This window comes from Gymnodraco acuticeps, unplaced genomic scaffold, assembly GCF_902827175.1.
Source record: "Gymnodraco acuticeps unplaced genomic scaffold, fGymAcu1.1, whole genome shotgun sequence".
NCBI classification, from domain to species: Eukaryota; Metazoa; Chordata; class Actinopteri; order Perciformes; family Bathydraconidae; genus Gymnodraco; species Gymnodraco acuticeps.
The window spans coordinates 2,805,833-2,831,904 of record NW_022991064.1 but is presented as its reverse complement, the minus strand read 5'-3'; the positions used below and the strand labels follow the sequence as shown (position 1 = coordinate 2,831,904).

Here is a 26,072-nt window from a genome sequence, read left to right as displayed (position 1 = left end):
TAACAATGAATGAATATCAAATAGCTTAACCAAAGCCTCATGAGCACAGGTGTAATCAAAGCCCCCACTGTCCCCTTTAATAAGAGAGCATTCGTCAAATGGAATATCCAAAATGCAAAACAATTATGAAAACAGGGAGTTTAATCATTAATTGGGTGCACAGTTAAAGATGTCTGGTATGCCATTAACTTCAAAGCTTGTAAAAGACCATTTTGAGGATCTGTGTCACAAAACAGAACACAGCGTTCTGCTGAGAAAAGGCACGGTAGCTGAAAGACATCTGTGACAAATATTCTTAATTCATTCCTCAATGTATTTTTAATTAGAACCCTTGAGTAAAACCGAAAAATGACAGGAGAACCAAATACTAACCCGTGACAATGTCCATTTATATGTTATAATACTCTTTATAAAGGGACTTAATATTGTATTGTTGCAAATGGTAATTATTGATCTTTTTTATGTATTGTTTGTTTATCAGACACACGGTGATCATTTGAATTGACAAACAACACAAGGCTTCATTGTGTTGACAGCAGTGTTACTATGTCCTGCCTCCAGCATATGGACCTGAAATATGCTTTGAATTGTCCTATTTTGCAACATAACTGTACTGAACAAAGTGTAATGTAATGTAGTGTTAATTGTAGTGTTAATTGAACTATTCATATCTTAGACTGCACTGTAACTTTTATCCATGTACTTTTTTCTTTTAATGTTTATTTTATTAGCTTTTCTTTTTAATGACTGATTTTAAATGCCATTTTCTTAATCTCTTTCATTTTTTGTAAAGCACTTTGAATTGCCTTGTGTTGAAAAGTGCTATATAAATAAACTTGCCTTGCCTTGCCTTGCCTAATGATTTTAACCTCGATTTTAACTGAAATTCTCACAAAACATTTAACTCAGATGACCTTGTTAAGGGGTAATGGTGAGCTAGTCAGCGAGCAATTATGTATTATATATTGTACCATCTATTCAGATCCAACAATGTTTTGCTTAAAAAGCGGCCAGCTCTTGAAAGTGATTGATGGAAACGGGCCTGTAAGACGAAACTAATACATTCAAACTCCATATAGAGCAGAGTGAGCATTATCTGTTGGTTTAACTACAATTGAAAGACATTTGATCAATCAAAATATTGCTGTAGAGCTTGCATACAACTGATATAAGTTGGATTTTTCTATTTAATGTAACCTTAAGTCAAGCCGAGTTGATGCAGAGGTCTATGCTGAAAATAAATATACATTATGAATGCTCTGATAGTTCGAGGAAAGTCTTTTTTGAATATGTGTAGAATGAATTAAGTCAAGGTAAGTTTAATCACATCTTAACAGGCTATGAAAAAGAGGTCTGTATATAGCTATTGTGTATGTGCTTTAATACATCAGCCTGTCTATTTGTGTTTATATTAAGAACAGCAATTCAAAGTGAGAACTATTACTTGTTTGGGCTCAAAATGATATATCGAGGCACACATTCTACACACAGGGGCTTTAAGTAGCAGAGAATGTGAAGTACAGTCCAGTAAATGTATTTGTCTGGTTCTCCCAAGTGGGAAGCCATTGCCATCTATCCTTGGTAATGTGGTCAATCACGCTGTGTGTGGCTTTTACTCTGTTCCAACAAGCTGGGGCCAACGCTGTTGGGTAGCATTTCAGTGTGAACGTGACAAAACAAACGGCATATAGAAACCTAGCATGGGAACTCTCTCCTGTGAGGGTTTTCTTGCTAGTGACTTCAACTATTAGACAGTATAGCAAATGACACATAGGGATTCATGTCTGACTGTTTATTTTATATATAGCTTGTTTCAGATGTTGACATTATAAAAGGCCTAAAATCAATTATTCATGTGTGACATTTCTGCTGGTTTAACTCTTAATCTGTTGATTGTAGTCATATGTGATGCATCAGCTGCCATTAACATTTACAGCTTTGCCTTAACATGCATGCATTTGCCTGATGTCTTAGTCTGTGTTTACATACGTGATGAGCCACTGTGAAGATAAGAAATACTAGTGAAAGAGAACACATTTGATTAATTCCTGTGGGTTTAACACTGTGCAGTATAGATAGAGCATATTATAGTATACTGTCTGAATATCTGCCTTCAAATAAGATCCAATCTTTGAGACATAAACACACAAACATACACACAAAGGATCCATCAGAGTTCTATTTTCTATGCATGGAGGATTTTGCCAAAAGGCCTGTGCTGGTATTCATAATTTCAAAGGACCATTTGCCTTTGAACTCCCATAAGCAAGCAGAATCTGTTGTGATAGATGCACACACTCATACACAAACACATAAACCATACGAGTACACACATACACACATTTCCTTCAGGCCCTTGAAGGAAGAGCCTTCCTCCCAAACCCCCTATTTCCATCACTGTTCCCAAAACAGCATGGCAAAACATCCCGGAGGCCATACTTAGGATTACGACGTCTCCCTGTTTCTTCCTCTTTGAGCCATAACTTTGCAGCCTCCTTGTCTGGCAATGGGGACAGTTTTGTTTTTAAATATTAACCTTATAAAACCACTGCTTTGAAAAAAAACATTAAAACAAAAAAGCCACACAAAAAACATGACTCAGTCGGGAGCATAACAACACTAAATCTTTAGCCAAGAAAGGCTTCAGTGGCATTCACATATATAATGTCATAAAGGTAAAATAAAAAGGATTCTTTACCTTAGCAATTGTAAATAAAAATCACTCACCCTGTTATAATTGCTTAGCCAGTGAGTGATTACATACGCATAAGCACACACTCAAAACAAGTCGGGATTTAAAACGGTTATTACACAAGCCGTCTTGTGTGTTAGTTTGTTGTGTCCATTGATGCCATTATTCCAATGTTATATAGAAACCTCTGAGAATGCAGCAAGCACACATTTAATAACTAGAATTAATATTCCGTTCTATTGTCAATGCTTTCATATTAAGTGGTTTTCAAAAGTGACACTTTAAAGAAACATTAACATCGCACAGTGGCAATATATGTGCCTGAAGTGTAGTTTCAAAATGCCAAAGGGTTTTCCTTTCATAAAGTTGATCACATCTAATGGGTAGATGTAAGTATTTTCATCTCAAATGTTTGAATCTGGAAACCTCCTCTGTGATAGGCTGAGGTAGCTGTTGGCCAACACCTCCCTCTCTGTTTTGTCAGACTGGTATTGAGAGCTTATTTCAAATCGCTATTCTGTCCTTTTCCACTCCAATGCAGCCTGATGAAGATGTTTCAGCTGGGCAGCCTGAGCCAGATTGGAATAAAGTCCCGAGATACCTTTGATACTAGAATTAGATGGGGCTGCACCAGTGACTTATTGCTGTTCTTGACAAGGTATAGACCTAACAGATAATCTCAGAGACAAAAGCTGAAGACCTCCACGGCAGGACTTCTTAGCAATCTAAACCGAGCCAACCATGGAGGAAGCATAGAAGTCCAACCTAAAGGCGTTGCTAGGCTACGACCCAGCACGATTTCTGGTGTGAGCGTTGAGGGGTGGGCATGACTGCAATGGCTGACCAGAGGTGAACATGACACTGAAAAGGATGCAGGAGATTAAGCAGTGAGCATAAAAAGGCGGGATATATGGAGGTTGTTGCATTCACGCCATGTCAGCAGAAAAGTTAGAATGGAAACTATTTCCCACTACTCCAAATTGGAAGTGTTCATGCATTATTCCAATTTGTTTACACCCATAACTAACATTGTCACACTATAGAATCATGGAAAGTAAGCCCAATTTAGCCATTTGCATTGTGGTATGTTAACTACATTTGTCGAATTCCAATAACGGGTGAAACAAATAGTTTATATTCTAGATCTTGTGTACAACATTAGACAGGAGAAAGAAAAAGGAAAGCAGCAAACTGTCAAACCAACAAGACAGAGTAAAAGGCCTCACTAGAGGTAATTGAGGATGAATTTAGGGACTATGGTGCATTGAGCAAAATGCTAACATCAGCGGGCTAACATGCTCACAATGATAAAGCTAATTAATTCCGCAAAAAAGTGTTTACAATATTTACTATCTTAGTTCAGCATGCTAACTCTACTATTTAGCACCACTAGAGATCAGTAGTTAAGGCCTCAAACAAAGTAAAATGTTAAAACTAAGAAAAGTCAAGCTGTAGCTAATGGAGGCTAGCGTGTATGTTTTTCTACTCAACTGCTCCTACAGTCTGCAAAACGGGACATAAGTGTAGCATTAGTCCAATTATTAATTAAGTAGAGGAGGGAGTAACTTGGTCACTACAAGAGCATAGTGGAAGAACAGAAAACATGAATGCAGTGACAAAGTGTAGATATAAAAGTTGTTTTTGAAAATGGTGATCCATGAAAAGACAGAGAGACATGCTGGTCTGGGTGTATCATGTAAATGGAGATGGTACTAACCAGGACACACTGCTATGTTGCAGAGTTTGGTCTGAGTCTCGGGATATCCACAAGCCATTGCCGCGCTTCCGTTTACACACTTCCTGGTTCGAGTCCTGGAGCCCCGCCCACAGGTCACAGAGCACAGACTCCATGACGACCACTCCTCCCAAAGCCCATGCACTGCAAACACCCACAAACATATGCACAACATGGGGATGGGAGATGAGGGATTGGTCGGAGCATCCCATCGCAGGCAGGAGGGTTAGAGAATGGGAGAAACATGAGATATCAAATGAGTCTGAGAGCACATTCCAAACATGAAGGAGGTGAACTTCTGACCTCCATAAAAAAACATTCCAGTTTCAATGGACAACAAGCATTGAGAATGTTGCTACATGAAAGAGAATGGAGGTTAGGATCGGGCGCTTTTTTAAGTCATGCAGCTTGAGTCATGATAACGAAATGAATGTGGAAAGTTTGCCTCTGAAAGTATTAAAGCTTTCAGTTAGTATGTAGAGGTACCCAGACGATCCAACACTCAACTGACTTCAAACACCAATTAAAGAATCAAAATGTTTCTCATCCTTTTCCCTCCCTTTTGTTTTGTATTATCTCTATTGCACATTTCAACCCTTTTTTGTTGCACCAACTAACAATGAAATACATTGATTAATAGAATACATGAGAAGAGTTGCCAAACATTTTTGCAGACAATGTGAATTTTTGTGATGCTGCTTGACTGACACCAGGTTCTTGCATGTCTTATTTCACAGTGTTCAAGCTTTGTTAGGCTGGCATATTGTGCCATTTAAGAGAACAACTAATACAAACAAACGTTCAAATAGGGCTAAAAGGGTATGATTATGTTGAGACAGATAGAGGAACAATTATACAAAATAAATGTTTATTAGGAGACACCAAAAAAGGTAACAATGACATAATGAACGTGTCAAAAAGAGGAATGAATTCAAACAGATATATTTGTAAAAGGAGGAGAGTGAATGTGAAAGAACACAACAAGATATGGGCTCAAAAAGTTTATCAGACTTTGGGATAAAAGAAAACAAGACGTTTTTTCGAAAAACACTGAAAGCCTCAGCCAGAGACCAGAGGAGATTAAGCCGTGTTGAAAGACATGGACAAAAGAGAGGTGAACATTTGAAGAGATGCTGAACGAAATATAGAAATCAAGATATAAGATTGGGAAGGGAGAGAAAGTTAGAGACAGCAGGATGAAGATTGCTGGTCCTGTGTTGAGCAAAGCTAAATAAATTATGGCGATAAATAATTTAGCCGACTCTGTGAAGCGAGGCTCAGAGGAGCAGGAGTAGAAGGCTGAGATAAAGCGAGAGTTCTATGGTATTAAGAAGTACAGAGATACTGCTGGTAAATAGTGAAATATCCTCAATTTAAGTTAAAAAGATGGTATCAGTGCTTCTTAATAAAGCTGCTCTACAAAATGGCTATACCGTATGTTGCAAGAGTAGAAGGAAATAAGCAGCATGGGGATTGTATCCGTACTTTAGTCTTAAACTTTATGAAATGCCTTTTCCAGCTCAAAAGTGGGCCGTGCTGAAATGAAGTACAAGCAAGATGTTAACTTAGCAAATATGTATTTTTTTAAACGCTTCCATGACACAAAAAAACTTCTAACATAGAGAATAGTGGTTAAATATTAACCCATTTGTTCGCTCATTTTAAATATTGAGGACGTATCTTTGAGAATACTTCATTAATGAGCTGTTTAATATTGATTTCGCATTACATACCCCCAATAGCAAAACATAACTCAAGTTACAATGGCAATAACTTTGTATTGTATCGGACTAAATAGCAGAATAGCGCCGGCTAGGTTAGCGTCAATCTTGGAACCGTTTGCTATCAGTTTGAGAAAGATTCAGGGACAAACCAAAAACAAGTTATCAAGACTGTAAGAATAATTAAAAATAGCTAGTGCAATCCAATCATTTTGGTAGTTTTAAGTCATACTCTGGCCAGCAATGAACAACCAGTGCAATCTTTTATTTATTTGAAATGTCATTATCATGTTACTGGTTTGAAAGCATTGTTTGTACTGCAGTATAAAAGGCAATGTTGGGTTCTTAATAGCGAAATTAGTCTGGCATCAAATATGGAATAAGACTGATTTCCAAGTCCTGATAAAAATAAAATATAATCCTCAAAGTGAGGCAGATTTCTTAGGTGTTTCTCATCCCACACTGCCAAACTTTTTCAGAAGACAGAAGCAACGTGATACAATAACAAGTTCAAAAATAAATACAAATACAGTCAATCAGCTCAGTAGGAGCAATTGTAACCTTCCTTTTTTCTAGCACACTACAAGATTGCTTTGTAGGACATTACTTATTCATTGAAATTGAATCTTCATCTATCAAACCCCGTAAAAAAAAAACACACAATTCAGTCGCAGTTCTGTTATTTAGCATATTTTTGTTTTTTACTTCGACACTACAAGATTGCTTGTAAGACATTACTTATTCATCCAAATGTATTCTCCATCTCTCAAACCAAGAACAAGTCCATCCGTCTGACTGTGCAAAGCCAATCATTTAGCCTATCAAATCAAGCGAGAGCAGCTTTGGGTCTAAGACACATTAGTGGAAAAAATATAAATTGGAGAAACAGATAATCAAATTAAAGAGTAACAAACACATACAAATGTCTTCAGAGACAGCATTTAGGATGTTCTTACACCACCTATTGGTGACAGAGTAATCACTTCCCATCGAGTGGTATTTCCAGTCATAAAAAAAGCAGTTCTTTGAAATGTGTTGTCTATATTAACAACACTATTAACATAAAACAGCTCTTTGTAGTTCAACTGTGCACATTAAAAGGGATGTTATTGCCATCCGTGTTGCAGTCACAGAGGGAGATGGAAAAGAACATGTTTAAAGCAGCAGGACAAAAAATAAAATTCAAATAACAACCTGATGAACTTTGAAACCCCAAAGTGACAGATATATCTCTTAACACCCATTCACAAAGTTAATGAACGCCAGATATTCATCTTTGCAAGAGAATGGTGAAAAAATAGGCTCAAAGAGAAAGGAGAAAATGTCCATGCACACTTTTCTTTATTCAAACATGCATACACATTTAGCAGCTATGCCTAATTAGAATGCAACACTATAATTCTCGTCTTTAATATCTATTTCATTTCAAATATAAGTACTAACGATGTATGATGTAAAAAGATATCGGCTTTAACTTTTTCTAGCTTTTGGAAATGCATATTCTCTAATAGGACACATGCATCATATTGATCCTAAGAATGACCATCATTAGTAGCAGTTTCCTCTGGTTGTAGCACGGCAGAGCTGCATTATTTAAAGCTGCTTATAAGGCTCTGTGCAAGTGTAGTTTTGTGTGTTCTTCCATTAGTTTATGTATCCTCGCATGCACCCTCGGTCTCTTTTCTAAATCATTACCGGAAGTGTGATGTAGCAGCGATTGACTACGCACTGACCCACACTCACTGTATTTATAATGCACAATTGTTCCGCTCCATATTTTAAATGTCACTGAATCTATGGTAAATGAGCAGTAGCTAAACGGAACAGAAGTAGAGGGATGCTACTTTACTTTGCACGCCTTGGGGCATAAAAGACTTCAGTACATATTTTAAAAAAAGTTAATTTGCCAAAGCAATTACTGCCTAGTTTGCTTTGTCAAGATGCAGTGCATTACTTAAAATTGATTATCTGTATCACCTTAATTTAGGAGTTTTATCCTTGAGAAAACAAGGAGATTTTTATTTTTCTATTTTCACTTCATTGGCTTTCTGTCCAAGCTACTTTTCTTTGATGTTCCCTAACTTGTGCAGACACACATACACGCATGCACAGAGTGCCCAGAGACATATCCACCCACACTCATAAAATACCCATACATCTAAGTCCTAACTTTTGCACAAACACAAATAAATGTTAAAAAAAAAGCCGAAAATTGAACATTCTGGCCAACTGAATTTAAGTATGCAGACTGCACTCTCCCCACCTCAGGATACTCTGGGAGAAACTGTGAAATAGTGAGCGTGTTCACACTTATGTTTGCTTGTGTGCCTTGTATATTTTTGAGTGCATAATATGCATATGAAACAGAATAGAGGATGTTTATTAAGAACATTTCCCTTGCAGATCTTTCAGATAAATCAGTGAGTTGGCTCGATTGGCCGTCATGTTCTAAACATCAGGGTTGAAAAGGCTCATGCTTGCATGCCTGAGCTGTTTATGTGTCGGATTTTCTCAGATTCAAACTGCATATGTTGGATCTTAGAGCATTTGATGTATAAGCAAGGGAAACATTATATTGAGATTGTTATATATGCATGTCATGTCTTTTTGTTAGGCTTTAATCTAAGAGCAAATGGATCAACCAATCCATCAAATGTGTTGATTTTAAATCAGATTTAAAAAAATTAAAAAAATTCTATCACATCAAGTTCATTAAACACTTGTATGTCTCTTTGCTTACACCCCCACATTCTAAGTCTACTTGAATTTGGTGTGATCCCATTCAGGCAATCCCAGAGGTGCCACTCCCCCCCTTCAGAACCACGTCAGGAAACATCAGAGGAGTGAGGGAATAAATGAAATAAGAAATGGCACATAACACAACAACCAATATCCCATCAAAGGAGCGGCTGAGGATATTAATTTCGACACTGAATGGAAAATGAGGCACTTAGATATACAAATCGCGTTGGCGCATTTGCATAAAAACAAGATTAGCATATGCACCGACAGGGAAGGGGAAAATCTGCTTCTCGTTTCTCCATTTTCATATTTTCTTTATGGTTTTAAAGACTTTAATAAACACTGAATGACACCTACATCTGAAGTAAAAGCACGAGTGTGCAAATAAGAAATCTGCAAACTCATACCAACATACAGAAATCGCAATTGAAACTCACTGTTTTGCACTTGAAGTATAATGATAAATAAATATCTATTAAATAACAATAGCAACACATTATACATACATTGTGCACACTTAGAAGCAAAGACCTTGAATGAGCACAAATGTGGTACAGAGGAATTAACATAGGGAAAGCTTGTGACATTTGAAAATGTTGTCTAATTTGAAGGTTTTCCTATAAAATAGTTCCTCATCCACTGATTTTCAAGCAATGTGTGGAAAGGACCTGTCCAAAGATGGCGCTCTTTTTAGAGGCTAATGCCCAATGACCCCATCCTATGCTTTCCCGATGACACTTAGACAGAAGTCGCTCCTTTTTTAATTATTATTATTATTATTTTTGTAAGTTATGGGCTCATACTTTTCAATTCATAATCCGTCATATAAAAACATCACTGTTATTATTAGAATGGAACTATATGGAGGACATTGGTGCTGTTGTTATGTGATGCACTTTCTCAGGTGCCACAGGGATCAGAGATATTAGCCTACAGATGTCAAAAGAAAATAAAGAATCATGCCTTCTTCCTTCCCTTAAGGAAAATACTTGTTCAGGCACTTAAACACTGCTATATTTAAGGAGCCAAGAATCTAATTTCCAGGTTTTGACAGGTTCACACGTGGACAAAATATCCAAGGCGAGATTTTCCACAGTTCATTTTTTCCCACTGGTGTATTTCTTCATGTGAAGCACCATGGAAGTAGACAGGCAACACAATGTGAAGCTAACAGATACCTTGACTGTCTCCTTTGTGGTTAAGACTGTAGCGCCAGAGCCTTGAGCTTGAAAGAGTACTGCATTGATTGAACTTAGCACTAACGTAAGACTCTCAGGCTCACAATGGACAGTTCAAAAGTATCAAAATTGATGCAGCAGAACAAGAGATATTGCCTTTTTGTGCCATACATTTGTCTCCGCTGTCAAGCCTTGGCACCTACATTGCCTGTAATGCAACTAAAGTGCCAACGGTTCGGTCTGAGTTGCGGGTGTGTCACGCTATATTTTACCGAGCAACACTGAATCTTGGTCCTTACTGGAGCTGAAAGTACTGAATCAGGATTTCATTTCAAATGCAATCAGGACAACCAATCAAACCAGAACAAGACGGGAAGCACTTCAACATTTCATCTAGTGAAGACCTACACAGGCAATCAAACCCAGAGCGGAACTCACATTATTCAGAATGAGAGGTACACAAGTTCCCCCAGCGACTTGATCTGGCTTGATTGTGTTGTGTGTTGCTGAGGTGCTCATCAGTTTGATCCAGCCTTTTTGGAGCAAGCAGACAGGGTTGAATTGGCAGAGCAGGCTTGCATATGAACATTTTACTTGATCAGTTAAACATGTTTTGGAGAAGCCGTTAAATCTAAAATGTCAAAGCAAAAGATGCAGTTGCTGTTGTTTACATGTTGATTTGGTGTTTTAACTGTAATGCCAACATGCCAAGGGTGATTTTATTGTTGTATTCTTCTTAAATGTCCATGTACAGTAAGCTTAGTAAATGTTACCGTTCATTGTTAATCAAACATCAGCTAAGTGTTCATTATACCAAATGCCTGCATAGGTAGATATAGAAAATAAAATGGAAATAGGAGCAATGCTGAACGAAAAAGTAAAAGAGGAGAGCTGGATATAGAGAATCCAGGAAGTATGAACTTCTGAGCTGTGGAAAGTCTAATAGACTTGCTGACATTGAGCTTAGGTGTCACGTCTGTCTCCCCCTCTCTCTTCCTCACTCTTCCTCTCTCCCTCTCTCAGCTGGCCAGCAGAGTGAATCGAAATGACAAAATTAGATTCTCATTCTGTGGGTTCTTTTCTGCTTGGTTAGATTGTGTTTTGGCTGAGTAGATCCCATGTGATGTGAGTGGTTGTGTGTGTGTGTGTGTGTGTGTGTGTGTGTGTGTGTGTGTGTGTGTGTGTGTGTGTGTGTGTGTGTGTGTGTGTGTGTGTGTGTGTGTGTGTGTTTGTGTGTGTGTGCTTGCCGCCTACCTTCCTCAAAAGTGACAGTTTTCACACTGTCATTATTTTTCTTCAGTTTTACAGCTTTTCTAACACATTCTAAACAGACAAGTACATGCTGCATGGGTGAGTGAGGCGCTTAGCACAAAGCTTATGTTTTAAAGCTGCCTTTAGTCAATCTGTACGTTTAAAAAAACTAAACCAAACCAAACCGTAGCCTGGAGTAAATTCACATACTGTATGTATTCGGTCATTATTTTTGCAACAATGCTAAACCGTTTTCGTTTATTTTTCCCTTATTCTCCCTCCTTAAAAGCCTGGGGCATATCCCAAAACACCATATGGGTAGAAAAGCACCCTGTAGAAGTCAGCAGGGACTGAAGAAATTAAGAAAAAGAGGCTTCCGTGGCAGTTATTTCAACCCCTTGCTTAATTAAACGGCACAAAATACAATGCACAAAGAAAAAGATAAAACCCTTATTATTTTGTGCTTGTAAGACGACGTTTCTAATCAGTTGGCTCCACTCTGGGATTTCAGGGAATGCTGAAAGTTAGTGAACATACCTGAGCCCGAGATGCCCGGATCGCCCGGACAGGAAGCGGTGTTGTTGCACATGCGTGTTTCCCGCAGGGCTCCGCTGCATAGTGTCCCATAGGGAGAGGAAACGCATGATCGCGTCCTCACTTGCCAGCCTTGCCCGCATGTAAGAGAACACACGCTCCACTGAGACCACTCCTCTGCCGCAGGGTCGCCTGAAGAGCAAGACGGAGGTGGACAGAGACAGGGTCATTCTCAATGATTCTAGTTCTAGGGATTTTACCGCTTCTGAGAGAGTGAAAACTGAAGAGGCAGTTGTTCTGGGAATGATCACAGCCCACTGACACAACAGCTTATCGTAAAAAAACAAGGCTTTAAACCAAAGTAATAAAGCATGGGGGATGCATCCATGTAGTTCTAGACATGGATGTTCATATTGTCTCGTTAGATTTGTAAGTGTTTAGACTGTGTAATCGTAATACTTGTACCATGGGGGTATACAGCCAAAAAAAGCCACAACAAAAACGGAGCTACCGTAACTTTGAGTGAACAGCACTTAATTCTCCCTCCAAATGTTCCCAGGACCGAACAAATCATCACGCTTGCTTTTTTGATTCATGTTGGCAATTCTAGGTTTATTTACTGAAATAAAATGAAAATCCCTACAGTAGGACGGCAGTGACACGTTGCATTATTACAGTGGTACAATACAAGAAAAACTAAATTGTAATGCATACATTTGTCAAGAGAAAAGCCTGGGACTTTTCAACAGACTCTAGGATTAGTGTTTATTTCCCCCCCTGATAAAAGCACAAGATATTTATTTTGAGCTCGGCTTACAAAGGGTACATTTTTTCAAGTGTATAATCTTGACATAAACTAGCTAAAATGCTCTGTCATTACCCAATAGTCTGTATGATATTCCTGCAGAAACAAGTATGGGGAATTTGATTCAAGCTCCTTAATGTGAATACACCTTGATTGAATATTCATAAGGATGATGATCCTGTTCAATCCAATGAATACTCATGGAATTATGATAACACAAGATCTCCCAGATAATCCAAGATGGATTGCTTTAGTTGTTAATTTAGTGGCAAAGATTGGGATGTTTTGTGGGGGATTGTGAGTTCTGCAGGCGGCTGGGAAGAGACTCCCACTGTTCCCTCCGAGTTACGCCCTTGACAGCGAGAAAAAAAAGTGTGAAGTCATCGCGCTTCTCTCTTTCTAAATTGTTTATGAGCGCCGTGTCCTTTGATCGAGGCGTCATCACATGGCAAAGAAGGAAATCTAATTAATTGCATGTCCGTTAATCGCATTACATCTTCATTAGCATGCCGTGAGTCAGGGCTTAAGCTCATCACACATGCCTGGAGGAGTGGAAGAATGGGGAGAAGAGGGGTGGGGGGGGGGAGTATGAGAAGGACAAGACAGAGCCAGGGGTTTCACTTGTGGTAGGAACTCCTTCCTCCACACACTGGGAGCTATGAATATGTAAATGTGTGTGTGTTTATATGTGTATGCTTATGGGCACAAATGTGTGTATGACCTATTCTAACGCGGGTGAATCAGCCACCATGTAATGTCATGTATGTATAAGACAGATTCCTCTGCTTATATAAACTACATGTGACATATTTAACATGGATCATGTCATAAATAATCCCATTAGTTATTTGTAATCCTATTCATTATGTACGATTCGCACACACGCAACGGCCAACTACAGTAGCCGCCCCGGAGATCAGACAGGCTTCGGAAGGTGAATATAGAAATGATTTATAAGGAACTTTTTTATTTCGTGAAATACACCGCCTGTTAAGTTGAATTCTTGCGTCCCAGGCTGGACTCATGCACACATTACTCACCAGTTTGTGCCTGAAACACACCTGGCTGGTCAGCTGATCGAGGTCTCTGGGTCTTCACCTTCAGATCATCATCTTCAAATGGGTCTGAAATGGAAAAAATTTAGATTTTACTTACATTTAATTGTTCAGCTTGTATTGAATAGCACAGCTGGATATAGGTAATGCAGCACGAAGTTGAACTCTAAGAGCATACATGCTGGTGTGTAGATATCAACCTCCTTTACTACAAACATTTGTGCCAAGACATACAGATCGTTGTTTTTAAAGCTGTAGTCAACAAGTCTTCATAGGCATCGATATGTACTTTGTGCATTCAGAGAAGTAAAAAAAACACGTTTTTTAGTACATCCAAATACGACTCTGGCAAAAATAATACACAGACGCCTACATTTCCTTGGCTTGCTCTCTGTTACAGAATATTTAAAGCACACACCGATACATTTCAGCACACATCGTACTGAAATGTAACAGAACGTCAAGTCTACAGTATAATCTCAGAAAATCAGGTGGATGCTTACCGTCTCATTAGAGGCAAAGCATGAAATGTCAATTAAATATAGGTTGAAATGCAATGTGAGGAACGATAAGTAAGCAAGCTATAAAAAAAAGCCTTGACATGGTTATGAAAATGTACAAATAGTAAAGCTACACTGGAGAATGGCCTGGATCTGATTTGTCAGAGAGCTTATTTATATTAGAACACCTCATATAAATGTAGAGCAATAAGGATTTGTCGAAACAGAACGATTGCCTTGAGAGGAAGTTTGGAGAAAGCGAAATCATGCAACATATCTAAGTCAGTTTATCTCAATTGGTACAAACATACTGAGGCACAGTCTTCTGATCTGTGTGCAAATGGATTTGTAGGCTTAGTTTCAGCAACTCAAGACTTAATCAACTCCCTCGGCAGTAGAAACAATCTTTGATTTAACAGATCAGTTTTTACTTGGGTACTTTTTGCCTATGGGATGTTCTGCATTGCTTGAAATTACATGAAGCAGCTGAAACATACAGTTCACATGAAAATGTCATTGTGTGTGAATTAGATTACAGAGTGCAAAAGTGAGATTTCCCACATTAACTTCTGTCAAAATGTTGGCCTGAGGAAGAACACATAGGCACACACACACACACACACACACACACACATATACCATGCATACATCACTTCAGGGGACATTACATTGACTTACATGCATTTCCTGGAGACTTATCCTAACCTTAACCATAACCAACACATGCCTAACCCTAACCCTAACCCTTACCCTTACCCTAACCCTTACCCTAATCCTAAACAAGTCTTCACCCTAAAATGAATGATTCCCCTTATGGGGACCTCCAATTTGTCACCATAAGGGAGGCGATTCCCCACACGTGTCTGTGTAAACAGATGTAGGTCCCCACAAGTATAGTAATGCTAGCCACACACACACACACACACACACACACACACACACACACACACACACACACACACACACACACACACACACACACACACACACACACACACACACACACACACACACACACACACACACACACACACACACACACACACCTCGTAGTTAGGGTCTGATTGTTCGAACGCCCATCACAACCAGCACTCTAATTTGGCCTTTTACAAAAATAACCCTTTGAAAGGAATAAAAGACTTGTACTTGTCATCGTCTAGATCTCGCCTTTTGATCGATGTTGTCCAACTCTCCCTCCCATTCGCTTGTTGTGCTTCGTTCTCAGCAGGACCACTTGTGCTTGAAGGCCAAAGAAAAATATTCTTTCTGTGAAATAATGTGGTATTTGTGTTGTTGTGCTGTGTAGATAATATCTGCATCTGTCCCTTGTTAAAACAAACGATGCATGAGTGTGTTTTTTCTCTATATTGAGACGAGCAAATTGTGCAACAGCGCTCTGAAAGTATTTCGAAGACATATTTTATCTAGTCGACTCTTTGCCTAAAAAAGACTTCTAGAATACTGTTGCGTTTCATATGACAATCAAACAGAAAGTAGTGCTGCACATACCAGCAGCTCTGGGATTTACAGGTTTTTATTAGCTATAGTCGGGTCAGAGCACAGTACAAACGCCCACTTGCTGAGCTGCAGGTTTTACAGTAATATCTTACACCTAAAACCTTGTGCAAGGATATATTGCTCCTACTCTGAGCTAGATATTTGTAGCTTGCAATCGACAGTCCTTAGTTTTCTACATTCATCTTCACTGTTATCTCCCACCATAATAAGATGACAACTCATCCTAAACAGTCGACATTCACACAGAAGGATATAGTATACACTTTTGTTTTACGTAGGTAAAACTAGAAACGATTTTATTAAAGGTCAACTGTCTACTTAATGGATTCTAGAGTTACCTCAGTGGGAAATCAGTGACTCACAATATATCACCATTTTCAACAAGATAACTCAGAGTTTCACTTTAAACAATTCAGAAAAATTGATCTATATTGAAGGCTCAAGACAAAGCTCCGATCCGTGTGTCTGAATCATCTTATGGCAGATTCGGCCACAAATTAAGCCATTGTGTGGGAGCACATTTAGCCTTTTGGGATACAGAGGTTAGTGAAGCAGGGCAGTGGAGTAACGTCTCACATAAAATGACCAGTGAGGAAAACTTTTCTCTATCTCTTTAATATCTCTCTCTGTCTCAATGTGTCTGCTTTCTCACCCTCTCTCCCCCAGGTCTACAGCACAGAGGAGGATTTAGATGGACACCGCTGCGGAGTCCGGCATAATCGAAGGTAAAGATCAATATGGATAAACCCCTCATGAGTACTGACCTTTACAGTCCCTACTTTATTGTTTAATGTTCTCGAGCACACTTAAATGGACACATCATTGCACACTTCATCCAATCTTCTTGCCCTCTCTCATCCCTACTTTGTTACATCAATTTCAGCTGTTTCTTCATCTCCAAAGGAATCTGCTTTTCATCTGTAGCTGTCAGTATCACTCCAATCGGGAGAAAGGTCGATAACCCTATGATTGGTCAGGAGCAGAAGTGGAGATTCAACATTTGAAATGATGCCTTAGTGTCCTCTGACAGAAGTGTCAGTGGGGTCCTCGAATCTTGCCCTGACAAATGAACAAATGCTTTAGTAACAGTACAGTGCATGGGACATATAGGTCATTGTCATTTGTTATGTAGGGTTTAAGGGCATTTCAGTCCACACAAGTCAAGCTGCCTTTATAAAGTGGATTAAACAAAATGTTGTTAAAAGAATATGAATACAACTGATAACAGTGCAAGACCCTGCTTTAATAACCAATTTCATCCGTCTCTTATTTTAGGACAACCATTTGATTTGTCTGCTTTTTTTGAACCTGCTAAGACGAAAGCAATACTTCCCAAAGTCATTCAAGTCTTTGCTCTTTGATCTCTCTCTTTCTTCACAGACCAAACATTTTGATAAAGTAGCATGCCATGTATAAAGACCGAGTCACATCCACAGCGTGGTGATCGCTATCGCTCAGCAGGCAGCTTTGTCAGCTTCCTAAACGGTATGCAAAGAGCGACAGGATACCCAAACACACAAATGAATACATAATATTGGACACATTAAAAATCACACACGTAAGCAGTGTCACCAAATCTCAAATGTATACCTTCATGTAGCTCAGACACACGCTGAGACACACACACACACACACACACGCACGCACGCACGCACACACACACACACACACACACACACACACACACACACACACACACACACACACACACACACACACACACACACACACACACACACACACACACACACTTACACAATAGGAAGTAAATATGGCTGATAAATAAACGTCATGCAGTAAAGCGGTTTTGAGCCTGTACAAAGCAGCAGGCTGGGGAAAGGGATTGGGGCAGAGCCAGTTAGAGCCACAGGCTCCTTTGTCAGACTGAGCCAGGATTTAAGCCTGCTGGGAAGCCTTTATGTGTGTGTGTGTGTGTGTGTGTGTGTGTGTGTGTGTGTGTGTGTGTGTGTGTGTGTGTGTGTGTGTGTGTGTGTGTGTGTGTGTGTGTATGTGTATGTGTGTGTGTGTATGTGCGTGTGTGTGTGCGTGCGTGTGTGTGTGTGTGGAAGGAGAATGCATATGTTAACATATAAAACAGCTGTGTTAAGTATATGGCATGTGCAAAACAGTGGCACGAGAATGTTTGCAGTTGACTACTGTAAGCTCTTTCAGTACAGCGCGTTTGATTGAATGCACACACTCCTAAACACGCACAACAACACACACACACTCCAGAACACACACAGAGCAATTTCTCAGCCGTACATCAAATCTGAGTTTATAGCACTCTGGTGCTGTCCATTTACTCCAGGGTCCATCTGGGAGAGCCCAAACTGATAGAAGCGCACCATAATGGACTTTTTATAAGCTACTGGACAGACAGACCCACTCCATCTCTCTCCCTCACTCCTCTCTCGCACTCAGCAGCAGATATGAAGAGAGACGTTGAATCAGTTTGGTGCAGGACAGCGTCTGCTTGGCTATGGGGGCCTCAAGGTCATTTGAGTGCCCTCAAAATGGATTCAGAATCGAGTTTTCTCATCCCCTTGGGCTGACGGGTTTGTTTCACACCTACACACACACAACATATATACACAAATCCTCATAAGCCCTGGTATACTTCCAAACTGCTAAATTGGCTTTGTTTCATTTCACTTTCATTCTCCATCTCAAATTGCCCTTTTTCCCCGTTTTTCTTTCTCTTATTAGATATTTTCAAATCTTCCAATTCCCACACCACAGAGTCATTTGGTCTATCGTTCTGCCCTCCACCCCCTGTCTTCTACTTCAGCCTCTCTATCTCTCAGTTCAATAACAATATGATAAATTCTAGGGATTTACAGTCCAGCGGACCCCAAGGAAAGCTAGAGAGCTACAATCAAAGAGCAATCAATGCAGGGATGACCAGAACAACTCATCTAAAGCGGGGCAAGCAAGATTACTGTGTTGCATTTGCCTGATCAATTGCAGACAATTGCACCCATGGATTAGCATGTTTGTGCAAGGAACTCTCTGTATGGTGCTTTGCAGAAAGATAGTGAAGTGTTTACAACACAGCTAGAAGCATGTTAAATGAAATGATGCCACTTGTATAGACTATTCTGCACAGTGTCTATTATATTATATTTTCTTGCACTATTATCTATTTTATTGTGTTGCACTTAGGAGACCTAAGAATGTCATTGTCATAACTACACTGTAGCTATGTACGCCTTGAATTTTGAATGTTATAAATGTTTCACATGACCTGCTCCACATTTAATACAGGGTATATGCAGGAATCCTGAAGTCAGATGTAAAACCTTTTAAGACCTTTTTTAAGACCCTTTCCATACATGTTAAGACCTCATCGCCACTTGGAGTTTTAACCGGTTACATTGGCGACACACTTTACCTCACATTGACTATATTCAGTATTGATTGTCCTTCCTCCTTATCTTCCAACCATTTGGACGCACACTTGCATTTCCCCATAACAATGTTGTTTAACAACCGGCGTAAATGGAGCTTCGCGCTATCAAGCCGTGAGCGTGCGATGTCCTGTTCAGATGACGTCAAATCCAACGGGATTCCATAAATAAACTACACAGAATCACACTACACACCTACGCCATGATTACATTCAGGCAGACTGTAGAATACAACCTCTTTGGACCATTTATAGACTTATTGAAAACAAGCTACGAAATGTAATTCCTTGGAAAATGCCGTTTAATACTTTTGAATAGCCTTCATTTTCGCTAAATTGATTTATCAACTTTTAATACTTTTTAATGCCCCGCGGACACCCTGTAATAGCCACCCTCTCAATAATTGTGATACTTTAGATGAAACAACTAGAACAAACTTTCTGGTGATGTAATACCTTATAGGTAAATACACATCTGAGTTGACAAATATGACATGTGGGGTACCTCAAGGCTCCATCTTGGGGCCTCTTCTCTTTAACGTCTACATGCTACCACTGGCTCCGATAATGAAAAACAACAAAATAAGTTACCATAGCTATGCAGATGATACACAAATGTACGTAACAATTTCACCAGGAGACTATGCTCCAATTCAAACACTGAGTAAGTGCATTGAACAAATCAATGACTGGATGTGTCAGAACTTTCTCCAATTAAACAAAGATAAAACTGAGGTAATGGTTTTTGGAGCGAAGGCAGAACGTATAAAAGTTAGCGCTGAGCTTCAGTCTGCAATGTTCAAAACAACAGATAAAGCCAGAAATCTAGGTGTAGTCATGGACTCTGACCTGAGTTTCAACAGTCACATTAAAACAGTTACTAAATCAGCCTACTATCACCTAAAGAATATATCTAGGATTAAAAGACTAATGTCACAGCAGGATTTGGAAAAACTTGTCCATGCTTTTATCTTCAGTAGACTCGACTACTGCAATGGTGTCTTCACAGGTCTCACTAAAAAATCTATTAGAAAGCTGCAGCTGATTCAGAACGCCGCTGCTCGAGTCCTCACTAACACTAAGAAAGTGGATCACATCACTCCTGTTCTGAAGTCTTTACACTGGCTTCCTGTGTGTCAAAGAATATATTTCAAAATACTGCTGCTGGTTTATAAAGCACTGAATGGTTTAGGCCCAAAATACATTTCTGACCTCCTGCTAAATTATGAACCATCCAGATCTCTCAGGTCTTCAGGGACTGGTCAGCTTTCTGTCCACAGAGTCAGAACTAAACATGGAGAAGCAGCGTTCAGTTATTATGCTCCAAATATCTGGAACAAACTCCCAGAAACCTGCAGGTCCGCTTTAACTCTGACTACTTTTAAATCCAGGCTGAAGACTTTTATTTTTGTCGCTGCTTTTAATTGAACTATTCATATCTTAGACTGCACTGTAACTTTTGATCCATGTACTTTTTTCTTTTAATGTTTATTTTATTAGCTTTTCTTTTTAATGACTGATTTTAAATGCCATTTTCTTAATGTCTTTCATTTTTGGTAAAGCACTTTGAATTGCCTTGTGTTGAAAAGTGCTATATAAATAAACTTGCCTTGCCTTGGTGACGCTAAAGAAATGCCAACTATCAAAGTTAGATTCGTAGTTTGGAGATAATGAATGTTAAACATTTCCATGAAATGGAAAAAAAAAGTACAACCAATTCATACTTTAAAGATGCTAGCATGGCTAAAGACAAGCTAATAGGGTGCAGGTTCATGGAGAGGGATTTTCAATGTATCTAAATGGAGTAAAAACAACAATTATGTAATTGAAAAGCTTCTGAGCTTTACACACATCTAGGACAAAAGGTCTCGCCACATGTCCTCCTCCCTTCCCCTTATTCTTTTCGTTTATTTTTGTCTCCCTTACACAGATCTCCAAAAAGTATCCACATTTTTTTTCAATAAACCTATTTTAGAGACATTTAACCATAAGGATTTCACATGACAACAGTGATAAGTATAAATGACACAGCCAAGCGAACAGACCGATTACTGCTCGCATTTGCCTCTGCAGTGGGATGCTGTTGCCGTAGCAACACTGTCATGCTGACGCTGTAAAGGAGCGGAAGGGATTCTGGTGTGGAGGCTTGCAGAGGGACGGAGGGAGGGAAGGAAGGAAGGAAGGAAGTGGATTATAAATCAGTGTCCACTCTTTGTCGACAGTCCTGTGTCTGAGAGGTGAATGGAGTCTGAGGACGGTTGCTCTTAACTGTGGTTTACGGCACGATTGTGAAAGCTACAGCATCAGTATTCCTTTCTTTATTATTGTATCTGTCCTTTTCCCTTGCTTATTTGTTGGGTTGCTTTTATGTTCGGTTTATGATTCAAATATGTATTTTTCTCCTTTTTTTGCTGTCAATTACTTCTTGTTCCGTCTTTAAGTCTTCCTTTTTCTATTTGTCTTTTAAAAAATAACTTTCTTCCTTTTTAATTTCTCTTTCTTTCAATATGTCTTATATTCACTAATTTAGTTTGATGCTCTCAACACTTATCTAGGTCTTCTCACATTTGTGTCTACAGTATCTGCATCTTCCATACATCATACATGTCAATGTTGGCACTTATTATTATTTACTCATAGCATTGATTCCTCTTTCTGGTAGTCAACAAAAAGGCAGTCTGTGTATCCTCCTAATAAGAACACTGTGTGCATTCTGTGCCTGCAGCAGAAAATGAGCCACATCTGTCCACAGGCAAATGCATTCGTGCAAGTGCTCACACACACACACACACACACACACACACACACACACACACACACACACACACACACACACACACACACACACACACACACACACACACACACACACACACACACACACACACACACACACACACACACACACACACACACACACACACACACACACACACACACACACACACACACACACACACACACACACACACACACACACACACACACACACACATACACACACACAGGCAGCATTTGCATGGGCACTCTGCCCACAGGCTATAGCAACCCAGGGCATACTCTGGCAGGTGTTTTTCATGAATCATAAGAGAGGGCCATGAGGAGAGTGTAGTATAGCCAGACTTTGGCTCTCCACCTGATAGAAGGGCATAATAAATGATACTCAGACGCTGACTCTCGCCCTCGCCCTCTCTCCTGAGTATACAAACACTCACACACCACTTATCTCTTCTGTCAACTACTTTTCATCATAGGGAGGGGTCAGCGCAGCAGGACAGGGGGCCAATGCACGCTTAATGCAAAGGGACATGCACCCCAACATTTATGTTCCTACACACAAAGAGGCATTGACAGACATGTTTGGCTTAGCGGGGGTAATGTTCAAGTCCACAGCAAGATAGGGAACTGAATCAGACCTAGTTTCTGCTGTTTTGTTTTCTAATCAAGGTGAATCGGAAAGATGAACCAATGTGAGAAAAAAAGGCAAAAAAAAACGAAATAAACTAAAGAAGCTTAACTATTAGTAATACAGTCAAGCATTGATAACCGCAGTGGTGCCATGGGTTTGGTTGGTTGTTCTTCATTCAGATGGAACTCAGATCGAGTTGTGATTTGAAATCTGAAAACATATTTATTGTTGTGGTAACATTGTCGGATCTGTTGTTTGATCAATAGATGTTATCTTTTGTGTATGTTCTTCTGTGTCATACTGTTGTGCTTTGGTACAGTCTGACAAAGTACCCAAGGTGCTTTGTTAATATCTGCTCAGATTTACCTTGGAATGCTTTGTTACAGTATGTTCTGTTTTTTTCCACATGTGTACTCACCTTTAGATATAAGGCAAGGCAAGTTTATTTATATAGCACTTTCCAACACAAGGCAATTCAAAGTGCTTTACAAAAAATGAAAGAGATTAAGAAAATGTAGAAACTATAGAAACTCTTCAACTGAATCCATAATATATTGTTAGTACTAGATTGTGTAATTTCTCTCAATATCCGAAAAATACTAAGCTATGCCTTTGGAACAACATGTTCGATAAAACCAACACACATCAATGCGCTCTGTGTGCCCATTCAGACGAATACACAACCATAACTTCATGCTCACCTAAAAGGAACATGCTCTCTCGCACACACACGCTGACATACACCCACATTACGCACTCCTGCATGGCCCAATTGGCTTGTTTAGAAATGTGTTAGAGATGGAGTCAAACGACATAAAGAATCTTGAAAGCTGAAGCACATATCGACGCTGTGACATGTTGAAAGCACTTTCATACATGAATCTATCATAAAAATGTAGAGCTTTCTTTTGCTAAAGTGGATTTTGAAAGGATTATGTGTCCATACAATGGCACCCACTGCTTCTTTCACCCTCAGCTGACTACAACAACCAATCATATTGACGCTCAGTTTTTGGTAAAGTTGATTTGCATAAGATTTAATGTTCATGCACAGTATGGGATTGATTTTTCCTAACTGGTGCTCAGATTCTTCTAATTATATTCCCTTTTCTAATTGAGCCAATTTGTCACATGTTATTGTATCAATCTGTCATTAATGGTTAACTACGTGAGATACGTATCTCTGACCGAACTTCCTTAGGACAAACGGATGTCCCTGCTTAAATTATCATTATTTTGAAATCATTATCCAAGGGACTTAAATTGATCATAGCCATCAGGCCAGTTTCCTCTGATTGGTTAGCTGGCCAGCTCTGTTGTGATTGGTCAACCACTTGGAGATATCCCACCCCTTGGCCTTTCTTAGCTCATCACGTAAAGTGTGATTTGTTAGCCTTTGCAGACCATTTACATGCACACAAACCTATGTAACACACTACAGGAAAGGGAAACCCAAAAAGCATAAAAGGACCCCTTTAAATATAGACCTACATATCTTTCTGAATCAGAACAGTTTATCTTGCTGTAAACCCATATCCAGAAAACGGTCTTCCTGCTTGTGGTGCATTGTGGACCTTTGCGCATTATCATCTGTGATATGCATGCTTGGTAAGGTTGAAGTTATACCGTGACGTGAAAACATTAATCACAAAGGTCCTCGTTCACAATAACTCTCATTAATTTGGCACAGAGGATTAATATCTGGCATTATCAAATGTGACTCTGCCAACTTTTTCCCTGGTGGATTAGAAAGAGGGATTTCACAACATTGCTGCACCTGCAGAAGATTGCATCTGCAAAAGTTCAATCGTAACTTTTGAGCCCATATAAGCTTTATAGATCGTAAAAAAAAGTGAAAGGATGGCTGACAATGTAGACATAACCCTGACACAACAACGAGAGGGGATGAAGCAAGGAAAGATGGAGAAATAGACATGGACGCACAAGTACTTGACACTGCAGGCAGACAGATCAAAGGATACATATTGAACCGTAACACTGTTCTGATACGAAAAAGTACGTCTGTATCACAGTGTTTTGAAAACTGTCGAGTATCGAGATATGATGTTTGATGCAGTTCGAAATATTACTTGTTCACTTGCCTGTTATGTTTGTTTCACTAGTATTAAAGCTTCCATATGGTCAATTAACACATTTTGTTTTACTTTTACAGCTGATCATTAAACTACAAAAGATCTTTGACATCTTCCGCTTTTTTTTCATTCCACATTCACCTAGGAAAATATCCGCCAGACCTATTCTGCTCCTACAGCACGGTTGTATTACTCTGCGCTTGCTTTAGCTATGTGTAGATGATACACTGTTTGTAAGCAATAATAGTTATTTGTGTTGGCATCCGTGGTAAAAATATCGGCGTCTCCATGTGAGTGCAACCACTTTCCTCGATTCACCTTTGAGAATTACATAAAGGAAGCTCAACTTGCTCAAAATCAACTGTATCATATGGTTTATAAATAAAGTAAACTGTTTAAAAATACACTTTTGCTAAATGGTATTTAGTGAAAAATACTGATTTTCTACATAAACAAGTAAACCCAGATATTGTTATGTCACTACTTTTGAAAAAAATCTAACCAACTAGAAATGTTGTGTATATGTACCAACAATTAGATTGCGGTAGGGATTTTAACGCCCCAAATGTTGAGGCCACCATGCTTAGTTAAATGATCCTGCCGTGAATCATCAAATAAAACTATCTGTCCTAGATTTCTCTATGGTTACTCGAGCAGAAACAAAGTCTGTGTGGGTGTGTGCGTGTACACGTGCGTATATTTTCAGTGTGTATTAGTGACTGTGCATGCTTTTCCATATGAAAAACACCCCTCTATCACATAGCACATAGCATAGCACAATGTTCTTGCGAGAGAGGATTAAACTAAATTGAATATTCTAACATTTTCTTGAAAAAGTTGTCTCCTCTGTGTCCTCCTTTGACTTCCCTAATGTCCTTTTGTGTTTCACTGAACTGAAAAGTACAAACATGTACGTTTTTTCCATCCCATATTCAGATGTCTCACCATCTGTCATTTTCAAAGCCTTGTTTCTTTTGGTGAAAAACCAACCCTAACCCTAACCCTAACCCTGTGAACAGTGCTGATAATAGAAGTGATAATTTAACATAAAACAATTAACATAAAACCTTGGTATTCTGTACTGTGAAAATGTAAAGTGTCAATCCCAACGAGAATAAGCATTCCTCTCTCACAATAGTTAGCAATTGGGCTGCTGCTTAGATCACACAAGCTCCAGAGCTCTGAATCTCCTCGGAGCTAATTCTGCTCAGTGGAAGTAAGAAATGTGTGCGTCAAATGGCTATCAAGACGAAAACAAACATACTGTGGGATGTCGCTGTTGCTGTTGTTGCTGAATATCGCATATTTGTTGCCTACATAACTGTAAGAGCTTTATAATGTAGCAACATACAGTATGGAGGCTCTGTTTAGAGAAATCATGTTTATGTTTCCTCAATAACAGGAGACATGACTTGGCACTAGGGATGGGT

The 26,072-nt window shown here is 39.2% G+C and overlaps 1 protein-coding gene across 23 annotated transcripts in view; it reads right to left on the bottom strand.

The window, feature by feature from the left end:
- The window catches only part of adgrb2 (adhesion G protein-coupled receptor B2), a 215,074-nt gene that overhangs the window by 102,023 nt on the left and 86,979 nt on the right, over positions 1–26,072 (bottom strand). For 18 of the 23 annotated variants that reach the window (XR_004571081.1, XM_034236727.1, XM_034236722.1 and 15 more), the window contains exons 3-5: positions 13,699–13,782; positions 11,857–12,045; positions 4,410–4,571 (exon numbers count right to left, since the gene is read on the bottom strand). Coding sequence is in view for 22 of the 23 variants with exons in the window: in XM_034236727.1 (XP_034092618.1) it covers positions 4,410–4,571; positions 11,857–12,045; positions 13,699–13,782 (435 nt within the window). In the remaining variant the exon portion in view is untranslated. The remainder of the gene's footprint in view (positions 1–4,409; positions 4,572–11,856; positions 12,046–13,698; positions 13,783–26,072) is intronic. The other 5 variants (XM_034236719.1, XM_034236731.1, XM_034236729.1 and 2 more) reach the window with 5 other exon arrangements.